Here is a 17624-nt window from a genome sequence, read left to right on the forward strand (position 1 = left end):
GGAATGTACATGGCCGACAGAGCCGGAACGTACCTTTCGGCCCACCGGAGGATGTACGTGACTTCCTCTGCTGCAGCCGAGCTCCGTGTGCCCCCTTGATGATTGACATACGCCACCGCCGTGGCGTTGTCGGACTGGATCCTGACCGGTCGACCCTGCAGACCCAGCGACCACTTGGAGAGAGGCACAGCCTGGTCACCCGGAGTTCCAGGACATTGATTGGCAGACGGGACTCCTTCCGAGTCCAGCTCCCCTAGGCTGACTGGACACCCCCCCCCCCCAGCCGGAGAGACTGGCGTCCGTCGTGACCACCGTCCAATGGCACGGCAGAAATGATTTCCCGGCCCAAAGTACCGGAGACGTCAGCCACCACACTAGGGAGGACCTGACCAAGCGACTCAACCGGATCTGGTAATCCAGAGACGAAGGGAGCTTGTCCCAAAAGCGACAGAATTTCTCTCTGTAACACTCGAGTGTGGAATTGAGCATACGGAACCGCCTCGAACGAGGCCACCATCAGACCCAGAACCCGCATGCAAAAGCGAAGCGACGACCAGTGTCTGTAGTTTCTTCGTTGGCAGGAAAACTCTCCGCCTCCGAGGAATCCAGGACCAACCCCAGGTATTCCAGACGCTGAGACAGTACCAACACCGACTTTTGGACATTCAGCAGCCAACTGAATTCCCGGAGGGTCTGGCAGGTGATAGACACATCCACCTCTAACTCTGAGCTTGAAGAAGCTCTCAGGAGAAGGTCGTCCAGGTATCCTAAGATAGCGATCCCGTGCTGCATCAGCAGGGCCAGAATCGGAGCGAGCACCTTGGTGAAAACCCTTGGTGCCGAGGCCAGGCCTAAAGGGAGGGCCACAAATTGAAAGTGGTCCTCTCCGACCGCAAAGCGCAGAAATCACTGGTGGTTTGCGCATATGGGGATATGCAGGTACGCGTCCTTGATATTCAAGGACGCCAGAAAATCCCCTTGATGGAGTGCTGCCACTACAGAGCGAACCGACTCCATCCTGAACTTTTTGTTCAGTCTGGACACAAGGCGGTCCACTTTTTTAGGAAGTCCTCCTGAAAAGGATAACGGACCGCAAAGTATTTTGGAACAGAAAAAACGTTCTGCGGCCAATCCCATTCCTTGTACAATTTTTTTTCCAGATAAAGAACACAAGGAAACACTTTTGCAGTGCGGGCCAGCTTGCGGAACCCAAAAGGAACCGGCATCTCTGATGCCTCCGCCGAATCCTTAAGTTTTTGAGTATCCCGCACCGCAGTGATAAGAGCTCCAACAAGCGCCCCATCATGCGCTGACCCTGAAGCAGCGTCATCCTCACTTGTCCGTGTGGACTAGGCCTGCATCCTCTGACATTACGGAACCAGGGCCGGACGCAGTAGTAGGGCCGGATTCCGTGTCAGAGACACCCCCAGAAGGCGGGGGCGCTTTTTACCCCCCCCCTCTGGCCACTCGCCGCTTCGATTCTGGCAACAAATGTCTCAAGGACTACCGTCATAGCATCCACAGAGGCCGCAGGAACAGGGGCACTAAGGGTTAACCCCGGCATGTCTAGGGGGGGAAGCCTCCGGTTCGGACGTCATGCTGACCCACCCAATTGCCGGCCTTGGAAGGCAAGACCCACAGGCCACCCTCCCGGCCGCAGCAGAGGACAGGGGACCCCCCACCCGACCAGGCTGTACTGCTGCTGCCAACTGCCCAGAGCGCTGTGCCGTCCCACAGGAAGTGTGCTGGACCCGTTTGCGCCGTTATTTTGGTCACTAGAGGCAAAAACCCTTCCAAAAATGGCCGCCGACATGCAAAAAAGTGGATTTTTATATACAGCTTACCTGTAAAATCCTTTTCTTGGAGTACATCACGGGACACAGAGAAGTATAGCCATTACTATGTGGGTTATATAGTCTACCTTCAGGTGATGGACACTGGCACTCCCAAACAGGAAGTCCCCTCCCTATATAATCCCCGCCCATAACAGGAGTACCTCAGTTTTGTAGCAAGCAGTATGCATCCCAAAGTATTCCCCACAAGAGGGGTGGGAGCTCTGTCCCGTGATATACTCCAAGAAAAGGATTTTACAGGTAAGCTGTACATAAAAATCCACTTTTCTTTATCGTACATCACGGGACACAGAGCAGCATAGACATTACTATGTGGGATGTCCCAAAGCAATGCTTAATGGAGGGGAGGGAGACATTCCAGATAAATAATAATTAAAATAAATTAAGTTAAATTAAGGGTGCCCCGGACGTGAGGATCTTATACTGTAGCCCGCAGTACCGCCTGCCCAAAGGCTGCGTCGGCGCTCCTCCTAACGTCCAATTGATACAATTTTGTAAACGTGTGGACCAACGACCAGGTCGCCGCCCTGCAAACTTGAACCATGGAGATCTGGTTATGTGCTGTCCAAGATGCACCTATGGCCCTAGTAGAATGGGCCTTCACTGACAGAGGGGGAACCCCCTTCAAACTGTAGGCCTGAGTAATCACTTGTTTAATCCATCTAGCGATAGTGGATGTTGCTGCCGCCTGACCCTTCTTGGGCCCATCTGGTAAAATGAATAATACGGTCGGTCTTCCGAATCTTCTCTGTGGCCTTAAGATAGCACTTAATGGCCCGGACCACATCCAAGGCATGCAGCAATCTTTCTTTTCCCGAGGCGGGTTTCGGAAAGAAGGACGGCAGGATCAAATCCTGGTTCAAGTGAAAGCTTGATATCACCTTCGGAAGAAACAGCGGATGTGGACGTAGAACCACTCTGTCCTTATGCAGAACAAGGTATGGTTCTCTACAAGACAGGGCTGCCAGCTCTGACACCCTTTCTAGCAGAAGCCATAGCAACCAAAAATACAAACTTTCTAGTTAGTAATAGCAACGGAATCTCGGCTCAAGGCTCAAAAGGTTGCTTCTGTAGAGCCGACAGGACAAGGTTTAGGTTCCAGGGACAAAGTGGGGCCCTGATCGGAGGATTGATCCGTAAAACTCCCTTTAAGAAGGTTTTAACAAGGGAGTGGGTAGCCAATGGTCTCTGAAACCAAATTGACAAGGCCGAAACCTGCCCCTTGATAGTACTCACTGCAAGGTTCTTATCTACCCCGAGCTGAAGGAACTGTAAAATCCTGTCAATGGTATATTTGCGGGTATGCCAGCCCCTTGACTCACACCAGATTATGTATGCCTTCCACATTTTAATAGATTGTCCTGGAAACTGTCCTGGAAACTGGCTTTCTAGCCTTAATTAGAGTGGAGATAACCTGGCTAGACAGGCCTCTACCCCTGAGAATTAGGGATTCAGCCGCCAGGCCGTCAAATTTAGTTGCCGTAAGGCAGGGTGGAGTATTGGTCCCTGTGAAAGCAGGTCTGGAGGGAGCGGGAGAGTCCAGGGCTCTCCTACCGACATCCTCACAATTAGGGAGTACCAAGACCTTCGGGGCCAGGCCGGAGCCACCAGGATTACTGGTCTTTGTTCCACCCAGATTCTGTGCAGGAGGCAGGGTAGCATCTGTAACGTAGGAAAAGCATACAGTAGCGCAAACTGATGCCAAGGGCACACCAGCGCATCGGTTCCGCAGGCCAACGGGTCCTTTGTCCGGGACATGAACCTGTCCACCTTGTTGAACCTTGATGCCATGATGTCTACATCCGGAGACCCCAATCTCTGGCAAATATCCTGGAAGACCTGGGGATGGAGAGACCATTCTCCGGGGAACAACTGTTGGCGACTTAGGAAGTCCGCTTGTAAATTGTCCACTCCAGGAATAAACACTGCCGAGATGCAAGGGACATGAGATTCCGCCCATGAAAATATCAGGTTCCCCTCTCTCTAGGCAGCCTGACTCTTGGTGCCCTCTTGGTGGTTTATGTATGCCACGGCCGTGGCATTGTCGGACTGTACTCTTACTGGCGACCCCTGTAATCTGGGTGTCCAAGCCTCCAGGGCCAAGCGTGCAGCCGTGATTTCCAACACATTGATGGGCAGGAGTCTTTCCGACCGCGACCACACTCCCTGCTGAAGGATCGCCCCCCAGCCCGAGAGGCTGGCATCCGTGGTTACTACCTTCCAGGAGATGGGGCTGAAGGACCTTCCCTTTTGCAGGTTCTGAGGGATCAACCACCAGCATAGACTTTGCCGCACAAGTGATGACAGGGTTAAGGGCAGATCTAATGCCTGGGCCCTTCTGTTCCAGGCTGATAGAATGGCTGCTTGCAAGCTCCGAGTATGGAACTGAGCGTATGGCACTGCCTCGAAAGTGGCCACTAGTTTGCCCAAGTGTCGCATACACAGGCAAATGGTTGGTTTCTCTTTGCTGAGGACTAAGTGGATTACTTCCCTTATGGATTCGGCTTTTGCTTGAGGCAAAAAAAAATAAAAACTCTGGCAATCTGTATCCAACAACATGCCAAGATACTATAGCCGCCTTGTGGGCTGTAAGGCTGACTTGTCCCGGTTTAGGACCCAGCCCAGAGACTCGAGGTAATGTACCGTGAGGCCCACTGCTTGATCTAGACTGGAAGCTGAGCGATCTATGACTAGGAGATCGTCTAAATATGCCATAATTCAGATTCCCTGGGTTCTTAGATTGGCTAAGACAGGAGCCAGAATCTTTGTAAATACCCGGGGGGCTGTTGCTAGCCCGAACGGGAGGGCCACAAATTGGTAGTGGCGGTGATCCACTGCGAACCGAAGGAATCTGTGATGTTCCAGGAATATCGGCACGTGGAGGTAAGCGTCCTTTATCTCTATTGACGCTAGAAAATCCCCCTGCTGTAAGGCGGCGGCCACCGAGCGGATGGACTCCATCCGAAAAGATCGGATCTTTAGGAAGTAGCTTAAACCCTTTAGGTCTAATATTGGCCTGATATTGCCATTGGGCTTCGGTATGATGAAGAGATTTGAGTAGAATCCTAGCCCGCGTTCTGGGGCTGGTACCTCCACAATTACCCCCTGGTACAAGAGGCGGTCCAAGGTCGCTAGAAGAGCCACCCTCTTTCCGGGATCGCCAGGCAGGCTCGACCCTTGAAAATGAGGGGGGAATTCCCGAAACTCCAGTTTGTAGCCTGAGGTCACCGAAGACAGGACCCACCTGTCGGTGACTCTGGCTTCCCAAATATTTGAGAAAAACCGAAGCCTTCCCTCCACCCGAGTGAGTGGGGGCGCCCCTTCATAAAGTTGATTTGGGGGCTGCCTTTGCTGGTTTACGAGACCAGGGTCTCTTGTTACCGGAGGCTTGTCCCTGTGACTTATTTCCCATACCTGGTCGCCCGGCAGGCGTCGATACTGCCTGGGGGCTGGGGCTGGTGAGGCTGGTCGCTTAAACGTGGGACCACGAGATCTCCTCTTAACAGGTAAGAGGGTGCTCTTTCCACTAGATATCTTTTGTATATATTTATCTAGATCCTCTCCAAATAATCTTTCTACGTTGAAAGGAAAACCTGCCAAGAGTTTCATGCAGGGGGTGTCGGCCGACCAGTTCTTTAAACACAAGAGTCTCTGCATGTGTACTAAAAAGAGAGATGGGCAGGAAGCCTGCTGGATGGAGTCTTTCATGGCATCCACCGCAAAACACAGGGCTCTTGGGAGATCGGCTAGTTCTCGGGCCTGTTGAGCCGGAACGTCCTTTAATACTTGCTTTGTCTGGTACTTTAATGCCTGGCAAATACCAATAGCAGCCACAGCCGGCTGAACCACTGCCCCTGCCGTGGCAAAGGAGGCTTTTAGCAGAGTCTCTAATCTTTTATCTACCGGATCCTTGAACATTTGAATGTTCTCCACCGGACAAGTTAAAGGGGTTTTCCACCCATTTTTTACGTTTTTTAAGTTTAAGTTTATTAAGTCAGCAGCTACAAAAAGTGTAGCTGCTGGCTTTTTTTTTTTTTTTTTTTTTTTTTAAAGTGTATTTTTGTGCGTGTACTCGAGAGAGGAGCCGGACTGCAGGAGTTGGGAGTAGGCAGGCCTCCCCCAGAGGCAATCTGCCATCTTTCTCCATGCCCCAGGTGGCAATGGCGGGTGTGTGAGGGGGTCCTCCCACACAGCCCGCCCTACCTGCTCCGCTTTGAAGCCCAACGGGGCAGAGGGACTCCCTATAAGGGAGTGAGAGGATTAGCCAGCTCAACCAGCCCCATTAGTCCTTCGCCTCTCTTTTAGAGACCGCGTGGTCAAAGTGCGTGTGTTAACCCAATTTAGAGTGCGTGTGTAGGTGTGGTGGTTTTTGTGGGAGGGGGGTGGGCGTACTAAGCACAGGCTTACCTTGCATAGCACACCCACCGGGAGCCGGGCTGAGACCACCAAACTCAATTCACATGAAGCCGAGACCGGGATCCGAACCTCTAGCTGCAGAGGTGAATGGCTTGTCAGCACAGTGCCAATCGCGTTGAGCCACCGCAGCTCCCTCTAGCTGCTGGCTTTTAATAAACTGACACTTACCTGCTCCAGCGATGCGCCGGCCGGGGCTCCGCTCCTCTTCCCGGCCGGCGTCTTCATTGTAACTTTGGGCACCTGGCCGTGACAGCTTTCGGCTTCACGGCCGGGCACCCACTGCGCATGCGCGAGAGCTGCGCTGTTTGATTGGACAGGCGATCGTCTAGGACCCGTCACGTGTCCTAGGCGTTCGCCTACAGGGAGGGGCTGCCAAAAGGCGATTAAGCTTAATCGCCTTTGCAGCCCCTCGGCGGAAGGAGCAAGTGGGACAGGAAGTCCCCTTCTCCTGAAGCCCCCACTCCCCCCCCAAAAAAATTACATGCCAAATGTGGCATGTAAGGGGGCGAGGAGTGGGATAAGAGGAAGTTCAATTTTAAGGTGGAACTCCTCTTTAAGGTCTTATTGACGCAGGAAATTGCTGCGTCCACAGAGGGGACCGCCCATTTTTTAGAAAATCTTTCCTCCATAGGGTAAAAGTACCGAGAACCTCTTAGGAGGAATAAAGATTCTATCAGGTCGCACCCAGTCCTGAAAGATCAGGCCCTCTAAGAGCGGATGGACTGGAAACACTGCATTGCTCAGTGGTGCTTTCAAAGAGCCCAAGGAGGATACCGCAGGTACCTGTGGTTCAGGAAGAGGCAACTTAAATGCAGTCCGGACCATATCCGTTAAGGACTGGATCCACAAACTCTCCGCCTGAGAGGCTGAAAAAGATTCCTCTATGGTAGATTCCTCAGAATCAGACCACTTTAGGTTATCAGTTTGGTCTTCTGCAAAATCCAATTCCTCAGGGGAAAGGACCTCTGCATCTGAGGACACATATTAGGGGACGGGGACCTAGCCCGTTTCCTTACCGACAATGAGGTTGCAATCAATGTTGTCAACCTTTGTTCCAATCCCCCCAGAATGGAAGCCAGCATCTACTCTGACATAGACAGGAGCTGGTTGGATAGGGCCAGCCGCAGCACCTAGCAACTCTGATGGCTCACCTAGGGCGATGACCTCTGGTCTTTCCGGTGAGGATGGGACCGCCGAAGCCTGGCCAAGATCCTCCGAGCCCGAAAGGGAACCCTTTTGTTTAACATTTTTAGCTGTCCCCGAGCCCTTGGGAGCCATGACACAACCTTGAGGTACTCCACTGCAACAACTAACTGTTACAGCAAGAAGTCACACAAAAAAAATAAGGCTAGGGTATTGCTAGGAATTCCAAGCTTCCCTGCCCAAAATAAGGGAAGCAACTATTAGAGGAATATTCCAAGGTAATTAATGCCCCCTCAACTTGCTGGACTAGTACTGAGCACTCAGGGTACTTGTGAAAAAAATCAGACTGAGTACCAATAAAGCTCAGGCTTGCTGCAAGAGAACTCTGGCTGAGTAACATAGAAAAAAAAGGTCAGTGTATGAGCATTAGCGCTAGACCCACGCAGTTCTCTAAACCGCCACCGGGTGCCACTGTCTTCAGCTAGAGCCTATTTCAAGGATACATCCGCTCTCTGGCAGGGAGACTGCCACTCTGTGTCCCTCCAGCTGTCTGTTCTGCTAGTAGGCATTAAATACGTGCCTCCCCTGTGACGTCAGACGGGAGGGGAACGCCCCGGACGCTGTCCCGCCCTCCCTGCACACCGCCGTGAGGCTGTATATTACCGCGCGCGTGCGTGGCATGCTGCAGACTTACAGGAGTATGGGGGAGCAGTGGCGGCTGGTGCTCAAATTTTTTGGGCGCAAACGAAAAAAAAAAAAAAAAAAAAAAACAATTGCAGCCTCACTGGGCCCATCAATTATAACCACTGTGCCATGCCATCAAACGCAACCACTGTGCCATAAAATGCAGTCACTGTGCCATGCCATCAAAACGCAACCACTGTGCCATCAAAACGCAACCACTGTGCCATAAAATACAGTCACTGTGCCATGCCATCAAACACAGCCACTATGCCATCAATTGTCACCACTGTGCCATGCCATCAATTGTCACCACTGTGCCCACCAATTGTCACCACTGTGCCCACCAATTGTCACCACTGTGCCCACCAATTGTCACCACTGTGCCCACCAATTGTCACCACTGTGCCCACCAATTGTCACTGTCCAGACATCCATCCACCTCGGAGCTTTATATTATAACCTGCTGGAACTTGTAGTTCATCTTCTCATGGAGAAGATGGAGATTGGAGAACTACAAGTCCCTGCAAATTATACATACAATATGGCTCTGAGGTGGATGGGTGTGGATTGCATGCACCCATCAATCCCGGATAACAGTGTTATCTGATCCTGCCCCCCCCCCCCCCGGGGGATTGATAGGTGCATGTAATCCACACACCCATCCACCTCAGAGCCTTATTGTATGTATAATCTGCTGGGACTTGTAGTTCTCCAATCTCCATGAGAAGATGGAGAACTACAAGTCCCAGCAGTCTAACTACAATAACAGGCTCCAATCGGGATGGGGATCAAGCAGTGCAGGATTGGCTTGATCGCCCCCAAAGTCATCAGCCGTGACACAACAACCCAGGCAGGCATCCATCGGCTTACCTAGCCGACCGTTCCGCTCGGGCTGTATGAAATGATGTGCGCTCCCGCGTGACGTCACTTCCGCTTTTCGTCTAAAAGACGAATGGCCGGAAGTAACAATGCTCCCGCCTCCCAGCGCCCATACAAGCACTGTCAGGGGGACGGGAAGCTCATCAGCGCTTTGCAATGCACTCGATAGGCGGGGATTGAAAAGCCTGCATATGAAGCACCATGTATGCAATCTAAAGATTGCATTGACACGGTCATAGGGCAATGGTGGGCGGCGCTCAAACATTTTTTAAGTAAAGGAAATTTTTTTTTTTTCCAAGTTTCTTAAAGGGGTCACTGAAAAAAAAAAAAGTGTATATATATATATATATATATATATATATATATATATATTTTGTGCCTACAGGAGGGGGGGCGGCGCGGCGTTCCTATCCTCCCTGCAGGAGACAGTGAGAGACACGTGGAGCAAAGCTGGAAGCGGCGCCCGCACACAGGTACTAACAGACATAGCCCTTCTAGGATATTGTGTCTGAAATTGGATGGAGCAGCTCCTCCTTACTTCCTGCCAGGAATATAGGGGATTAGCAGACCTACCATCCTCACCTTTGCGGTAGCAGCAGTATACTAGGAAACCAGCCAGGGGGAGCTGTATGGGTAATCGCCATCCTGTCTTAAAGACATAGTGGTATGGGATCGCCGATGCAGAGCATACTATAGGCTAAACCAAAGATCCCCCTGGAGAAACATACCGTCGAACCAAGTCCCGCAGGTTCCCCTCTTGCCTGTCCACGTCGCAGGGTATTGCAGAGCAAGAGGTCCAATCTTCCCCCATCTCCGTGGGTATTGTACTAGACCTTCAGGGACCGGGGGCCTAACAGGAACACAACTCCCCTATATCAGGGATCTGCTGCAGAGAGAAGCTGTGTCTGAGATCAGGAGAGAGAAGCTGTGTCTGAGATCAGGAGAGAGAAGCTGTGTCTGAGATCAGGAGAGAGAAGCTGTGTCTGAGATCAGGAGAGAGAAGCTGTGTCTGAGATCAGGAGAGAGGAGCTGTGTCTGAGATCAGGAGAGAGAAGCTGTGTCTGAGATCAGGAGAGAGAAGCTGTGTCTGAGATCAGGAGAGAGAAGCTGTGTCTGAGATCAGGAGATTGCCTGGTGAATCCGAGGACTGTTTTGAGAGAAGATCCTTTCCATTGGCTGCCTATATCCCCCTTGCGGTTTTTGATCTATCTAGATCCAGGGCTCTGGTAAGGGTCAGTGTGCACTTTGGTGGTGGTTTGCATGTCACACTGTCCGTCTGCCAGTCACAGGGGGAGAATTTGTGTGTGAATACCAGACAATATCACACTATCTAGTTTTATTTTGTTTGCTTTCTGGATGTTCCACTGACGGACTGCTGGGAAGACCATATCAAGATTCGGATCTCCTGTGCAGCCCAGGTGTTTGGCTACTTGCTCGGCTTGATCCATTTGGATCTGAATATCCGGTAAGGGTCAGCATTTTCAGGGAGCAGTGATCCAGATCTCTCTTCACGTTGTGATTCTATATGGAATTTAATTATTCACAGAACTTTTACACCGTTTATTTTTGTCCAAGAAGAATTTTCTTCTCTTCCTTGGGACTTTATAGTGCTCACTATTTATAAATTGATAAGTCACATATATTTTTTAGCGCAACTCCACTCCTTTTTGCATATTATTCTTTGTTTGTATAAACATCTTGAGTTTGCAGCTGTTTTTTTTGACTGTAACAGATAAGCGCACTTTTTTCAAAATAATTTTACTGTTAGGGGTCCCCACAACTTGGAAAATTTTATCAAGGGGTCACGGCACTAGAAGGTTGAGAACCACTGGTCTAGAGGCTGTTATTTCTGCTAAAGGAGGCTCTACTAAATATTGACGTGATTTTTCTGTTGGGGTGCCCAAATTTATACATCTGTCCAATTTCATTTTGATGCATATTGCGCATTTTCTGTTAATCCAATAAACCTCATTTCACTACTGAAATATTACTGTGCAAGTTCAGTTATTTGATAGAACAAAATAAAATTGCTGATCCAAACACCAAAATATTTATAAATGACAATCATGGAAATTGTCAGGGGTTCCTAAACTTTTGCATACAACTGTATATATAAAATCAATCTTTGGGACAAACATTTTTAAACGAAAAATTTTAAATGGAAAAAAAGCTCCAGGCCAGGTGGTTAAGTGGATGTGAAAAATTGATGTAAATTTTTCTTTTTTTCTTTGAAAACGTGACTGACCTGATGAAACAAACAGAATACCCTTGTGAAAAATGTCTTAGGGCCAGTACACATCACATGCAGTCCAGTGTTTTTTACCTGCATCAAAAATGCATGGAAAGTAGATCATATGGTTTTTAAAGGCATAGTTCACACCAGTGCTTAAAGATATATATATATATATATATATATATATATATATATATATATATATATATATATATATATATATATATATATATATATATATATATATATATATATATATATTGATTGTAGTAGTGTGGTACCCCAGGGGTGTGGTGACCTAGGGTTTTCAATTGGACTGGTTGAGGGGCTCCAGAGAGCTTGCAGTTTACAGAGGAAACTGGCATTCCAGTTTCCTCAATTGTTAATAAAATCCCCAGTCCTGGGTTCAGGCTTGAGAGCTAATCAGCACACTGATTGTGCAGGTGTGTGTGGGCCTGATAGGAGACTCAGGACCAGCATTCTGGGCTCCACCCTCCCGAGGAGTCCAGGCTTGCAAGGGAGAACGCAGAGAGTGCAGGTGTGCACTGGGAAGTAGCTAGAGAGCTGGAGAGTGCAGGTGTGCACTGTGAAACCCCAGAGACCTGAGTCTAAGGTTGCTGACAGGAGTCAGGAGAGCTCCATGCTGGAGCCTGAGCAGTTGTGCTACTGCTGACAAGAGCCAGGTGGCTCGGTATTTTCTTTGGCACGTATAAGCCAGGAGGCTGAAGGTACCGTTCTGTGTGGACATTGAAAACCCCCTGCGTGGGAAACCTATGTTTGGATTTTGTTTATTTTTGCCTTTTCAATAAAAGTGGACCAACAAGCCCTTAAACATAGTTCCGGACTGGCGTGAATCACTTAAAATCGCATATCCCACTTGAGCTAAAACACCCCCAATATTACTATATACACACACATACACACACACACACGCGCACGCAGATATCATGCTGTATAAAGAATCAAAAACGCACTGGAATGCATAAACAACGTGCATGCAGAAAAGCACCTGACATTAGATGATTAAATGAATACATCACATGTGTGCGAGTATAGACACGTACAGCCATTCACATCTTTTGCCGACTGTAAGCTCCGCGCCAATGTGGGAAAACCCCAGAATTTTGACATAACAAATTTGTGTAGCAAATCATCCAGGTGTATAAATGTGTATAGATGGTCAATTCCAACTTAAACTGCTTCCCCTTCACATGGATGTAGTCATTTTTTAAATGCCCTCTACTTGTCCCAAATCTCAAAATAATAATCTTTAACCTCCACATGGTTCTATCCTGTGGGAAGGTAGAGCAGTGCCAAAAATAAAAAATTAAACCAAAAAAAAAAAAAGAAAAAGCAAAGCTGTGACGTGTATGCAACATCAGCTCTGGCAGACATGGTTGATATGTTGACAGGCATGACTGCCTAAACACAGACACCCAGGTTAAGTGAGGCTGGGAATCTTAATCTGGAGTGTGGCAGGTTAGAAGACTTTCTGCAGGGGTCAGGAAAAATATATGTACTGTAACAAAAGCTGCATTTTCTGCATCTGGGGTTGGAACCATTCTAAATATATGTGGTATACATAAACATTTCATACTTATAGATACAAGGATTTTGCCAGAATACTAGTACTGTCACCTGGTTTTGAAGTTTTAATGCAATTGCTTTTTGCTCGTCTATTAGTCGCCTTCGTTCTCTTGCCCTTGAATCATATAGGCTGGTGCTGCAAAAAAAAAAAAAAGAAGTCAGTAAAACTTTCTTCCAGCAAAGGTTCGAACATCATGTCTGTACCCGCGACACCTTTTTGCATGTGCTAAACCACATGTTGCTGCAGGGGGAAGAGGAAGAGGAAGAGAAAGAGGAAAAAGAAGAGGAAAAAGAAGAGGAAAAAGAAGAGGAAAAAGAAGAAGAAAAAGAAGAAGAAAAAGAAGAAGAAAAAGAAAAAGAAGAAGAAAAAGAAGAAGAAAAAGAAGAAGAAAAAGAAGAAGAAAAAGAAGAAGAAAAAGAAGAAGAAAAAGAAGAAGAAAAAGAAGAAGAAAAAGAAGAAAAAGAAGAAGAAGAAAAAGAAAAAGAAGGTCAAGGACTTTTCTCCATGTTACTTGTGGGTAATGCAGCCCATTAAAATGGGCTGACCTACCCAAGATGTGTGCACCTAATGCACGCGCACAGAACCCATTCTTAAATCAGGGTCCTCAGTCCCCACTGCACATCAAGGTCCCCCCCTTTACATCACCCCAACCACCCAGTTCACATGCTTTGACATAACACCCCCCCCCCCCCAACAGTACTGTTCTTGGCCCCTATATACATTATCCCCCCACACACATTACTGTCATCACTCCCCAACCCCCCCCCCCCACACACACCCCACATTAATTTCCTTATAACCCCCAAGTTACATTTTTCAGCCCCCATCCCATTTAAAGACCTGAGACACCCCCCACATACACATTACAGTCCTCAGTGAGGCACAGGATGTCTGGATGGAGGGGGTGTAGCAAGATGGCGATTGGTTGCTAGGACCGCCATTCATCCCAGCAGCCAGTCACCTGCCTGTTAACCTCGGCAGGGTCGCCCTTCATCGAAAACTGCCCTGTCGGCTCTGAGGGGATTACAGAGCGACAGCAGGGAGAAGGAAAGGCTGCTAAATGGCGGTACCATGGCGGTCCGAATGGAAATCATAAATCAGAGGGAGAGATACTCACAGTTCTTTAATCCAGAGCTCTGCCTTGAAGAAAGGTGTGCTAATAACATAAAAAAAAATATATATATAAGATTTAAACCCAATTGAAGCACATAAACATCTTGCCCATCTCATCTCCTGACAAAAAAAATGCAATTTAAAATAATGGGGGGGAGGGAGAGATTCTATAAAGCTGCTGTGCCCCTTTTCTGGAGGACATCTTTTTTATTAATGCATTGCAGCAAATTCATGAAGCATCCGAGACACCTTATGTTCCAACAGCAAGTTTTCATGTAGTTCTAAATTGAACTACTTAAATTGTGGTGCTCTGATTGTGCAAAATTCAAAATAAACGTCAGTTCGTATCTTACAAAAGTGGAGCCAAGTAAGACCAACTCATTTTTTGGTGTACAGAGTGACACAGGTGCAGACGGATTTAGCAAAAGTGTCTTAGATGCATTGTAAAAAGTGGCACAGCATGTGCAAATGGAGTTCTAGACAGGTACATGAATTTGGGGCAAGCCGCACCACTTTTAGAATGCATGAGAGACACTTACATAAAATCTGTCTGCACCAGTCTTTATGAATTCCAGGGAATGTGCCTTTATCTCACCTTACCACACAAAGCTTAAAAAAATATTAATAATTATAAGTCAATAAGTTTACTCTAGGGCTACTGGATACAAATTTAATTGGCAGATCGGGTGCTCGCTCGAGTCACACAGTGCCTCTGTGTGCCGCCGATCTCCGTTCCCTGCGACGTTACGACGCACGGGGGCGGAGAATGGCACCAAATTCAAAAAGGTAAACAAACACCTTACATACTGTATACTGTAATCTTATAGATTACAGTACTGTATGTAAAAAATACACACCCCCTTGTCCCTAGTGGTCTGCCCAGTGCCCTACATGTACTTTTATATAATAAAAACGGTTCTGCCTGCAAACTGTAGATTGTCCATAGCAACCAAAAGAGTCCCTTTATGTCAAAAATGGTTTTAGACCAGCTAGAAAACAGCGATAATAAATTATAATCACTTGCAGAATTGTGCGATAGCGATTTGTGGGGAAATTCGTCATAAAAAAATAAAAGTAATGACAGCGACAATTCTGCAACTGAGCAAATTTCAGTGATTTTGAGTTGATTACATTATTGAATAATTTTTATTATAATTATATTTGTTATAATTATTTATTCTATTATAATTTATAATTTTGTTTTTAAAAAAAATGTCATACCCGGGATGCCTACTAGACTCTTGTTTGGTCAGATTTAAGTGAGTTATTCCTAAAAATTACAGGCCTACAATGTAAAACGCCAAATTTCCTTGCAAATAATGGTAACGCTTTTAGCATCTAAAATCTGAAATATTACCGCTAGGGAGTTTAACGCCTTCTTGCCACGTGTACACACACATGAGGCCTCGCTGAAGTGGGTCTTCTGTGAGGCTACATATCTTTGTGATAGGAGAGCACTCTCAGCACAGGGACCGTGCTCTCACTAAAAGCCCCGGGTCCCAAACCAATGATGGGTAAGCCTGGTACCCAATCACATGACTGCTGTGATAGCCTCTTATTGGCTATTACAGTGACCATTTCTGAGAGAAGGAAGGAAGGAAAGAAGGAAAATTTTTAGTTTGCCAGTTTGGTTTTAAAAAAACAAACAAAACAAAACAAACAAACACACACACTTATGTAGTAGTCCTTTAAAAATTAGCGACTCTTGGGTAGTGTAGATTACAAAAGAGCATTAATTCTCAGGCAACTCCGGCAAAACAGATGTAGCAACTGTCCTTGATTGACAACCGACAACACCACTAACCTGGCATGACTGCATAGATATCGATCGCCATCTTTACCTTCTCTGGCAGCATTTTTTTTTTTTTTTAAGTGGGCATAAGCTGAAGCGCAGGACAAAAGGAAAAATCCTTTAATGTTTTTATCTTTAAAGAAAGAAAAAGGGAACACGATACAGGGAAAAAAACTGCTACCCTCTACTCCAGGCTTTAATACATCGAGTCACTAACCTGGAACAAGTATTGAGATCCAGAGTTGCGAATTAGCTTGATATATGCTGGTTCTGTGTGCCCATGACTCAAAATAGTGACTAAAGCAGCAGCCAAACAAACAATTTTTCATATGTACGCAATGGAAACGCCTATAGTTTTCCTATCACAGGTTTTTCATTTACCAAAAAAAAAAAAAAAAAAAAGAGGCTGCCACTGTAGACGACCTCCTGAAAATGCCAACCCGCTGGTTTCTGTGCTTTCCAAGTTACTGATCTGCAACAAGTGTGACTTTAGTATGCAGAACTCCTTATCGGAATGCAAGACACAGTAGAAACGGGTTGTAGCAGGGGTGAGTAAATGCCTTCGTCTGTAGGGAAGTACAGCGTTTAAACCTTAAAAAAAAAACTTCAAACAACTTATATTTTATGGGTAGCGTGGTGAAGGGTAAAAACCTATGTTGCCCATTGCCATTTGTGTCCTGTAGCAGCTATATGACAAAATATGGAAAAATCCCAGATTTGCAAACAGGGGGGGGGGGGGGGGATCTTTGTAAATTAAAAATTAGGAGACATTTTTTTTTCTCCACTACTCAGGATAACATCTACAGGTTTAACAAAGGAACAATATCAAGTGCGATTATAACAGAAGTGTACTCCTAGATCAATTATGTATTTTTATGCTCTCGGATATGTGGCAGCAGGCAGGTTAAATTCCCTGGTTGCATCCAGGATGCAATGTATACATCACCTAGGTTCAGGCTTTATGCCAGTTTATACCTCTAGGGGGGAGTGCTGGGAGGACTGGATAGGTCCTCTACAAAAACTCCCAGCATGCAGAGAGATATGCTCCAACCTGGAACCAGACCTGTGTGAATAGTCTGGGGAGTGTTCTCTGTGCGGTGAGACAAAGCCTGTGTGGCTACTACTACCACAACTTTAAACAGCAGGGAGTTAGGGACTGGGGCAGCACTAGGATGTACCCAGGTATTCGTTAGGGACACCGATGTGTTTAGTGAGCGGTCAAGTGACCAGGGTTTATTTTTGTGTTTCTTTTGTTTCTGTCACATTTATTTTAGTATATAGTTCAAATAAAAACTGCACCTTTTTGTTTTCCTCCTACCACTGTCTGCTGTGCCTAATTGTTTTTGTGTGCTGAACCCATCCAAGGGGTCACACACACACACACCCGCTGCCGGGCTAACCCCCTTACAGATATCATTTAGACAGAGTTACCTGCGATGATCATCACGTTTGGAAACTGAATCAACTACAATGACTGAATCTGTATTTGGGTCTAAAAAGAGAAATGGAAAAAAATTAAAATTAAAAAATAAACGCCACATATTACCAATTATAACTGAATGTTTTATTTTATTTTTCCCCAATAAAATTTCAGACAAATCAAAAGTGAGACTGAAACAGTTTAGTAGATGGGCATTCATAAGTTCAAGCTATCCTCCAACACTGTGGCCAAATCATTAAACTGGAGTTCCACCCATAACTATAACATTACATCAGTAGTTTTAAAAAAATGCCATTAGTCCTTTAAGAAAAAAAATATTTTTTTTAAATGCCTTCAAAGTGTTGTTGCTAGGCAGAATAGTTAATCTTCCCTCTTCCTGCACCTAGGTGCTTAAGCTTCACCGCACAGACTCCTGGGAATGTAGTGGGTGTAACTTTCCAGGAGTCTGTGCACTCCCCAGTCTCGAAGAATCATGTGACTTG

General features: G+C 46.8%; 1 protein-coding gene across 1 annotated transcript in view; it reads right to left on the reverse strand.

Moving 5' to 3' along the window:
* Positions 1–17624, reverse strand: part of SENP1 (SUMO specific peptidase 1) — a 93822-nt gene that overhangs the window by 44684 nt on the left and 31514 nt on the right. Inside the window, exons 9-11 of the mRNA XM_040340802.1 lie at positions 17133–17193; positions 13914–13952; positions 12847–12931 (exon numbers count right to left, since the gene is read on the reverse strand). Coding sequence (XP_040196736.1) covers positions 12847–12931; positions 13914–13952; positions 17133–17193 — 185 coding nt within the window. The remainder of the gene's footprint in view (positions 1–12846; positions 12932–13913; positions 13953–17132; positions 17194–17624) is intronic.

Source organism: Rana temporaria, chromosome 2, assembly GCF_905171775.1.
Source record: "Rana temporaria chromosome 2, aRanTem1.1, whole genome shotgun sequence".
Taxonomy (NCBI): Eukaryota; Metazoa; Chordata; class Amphibia; order Anura; family Ranidae; genus Rana; species Rana temporaria.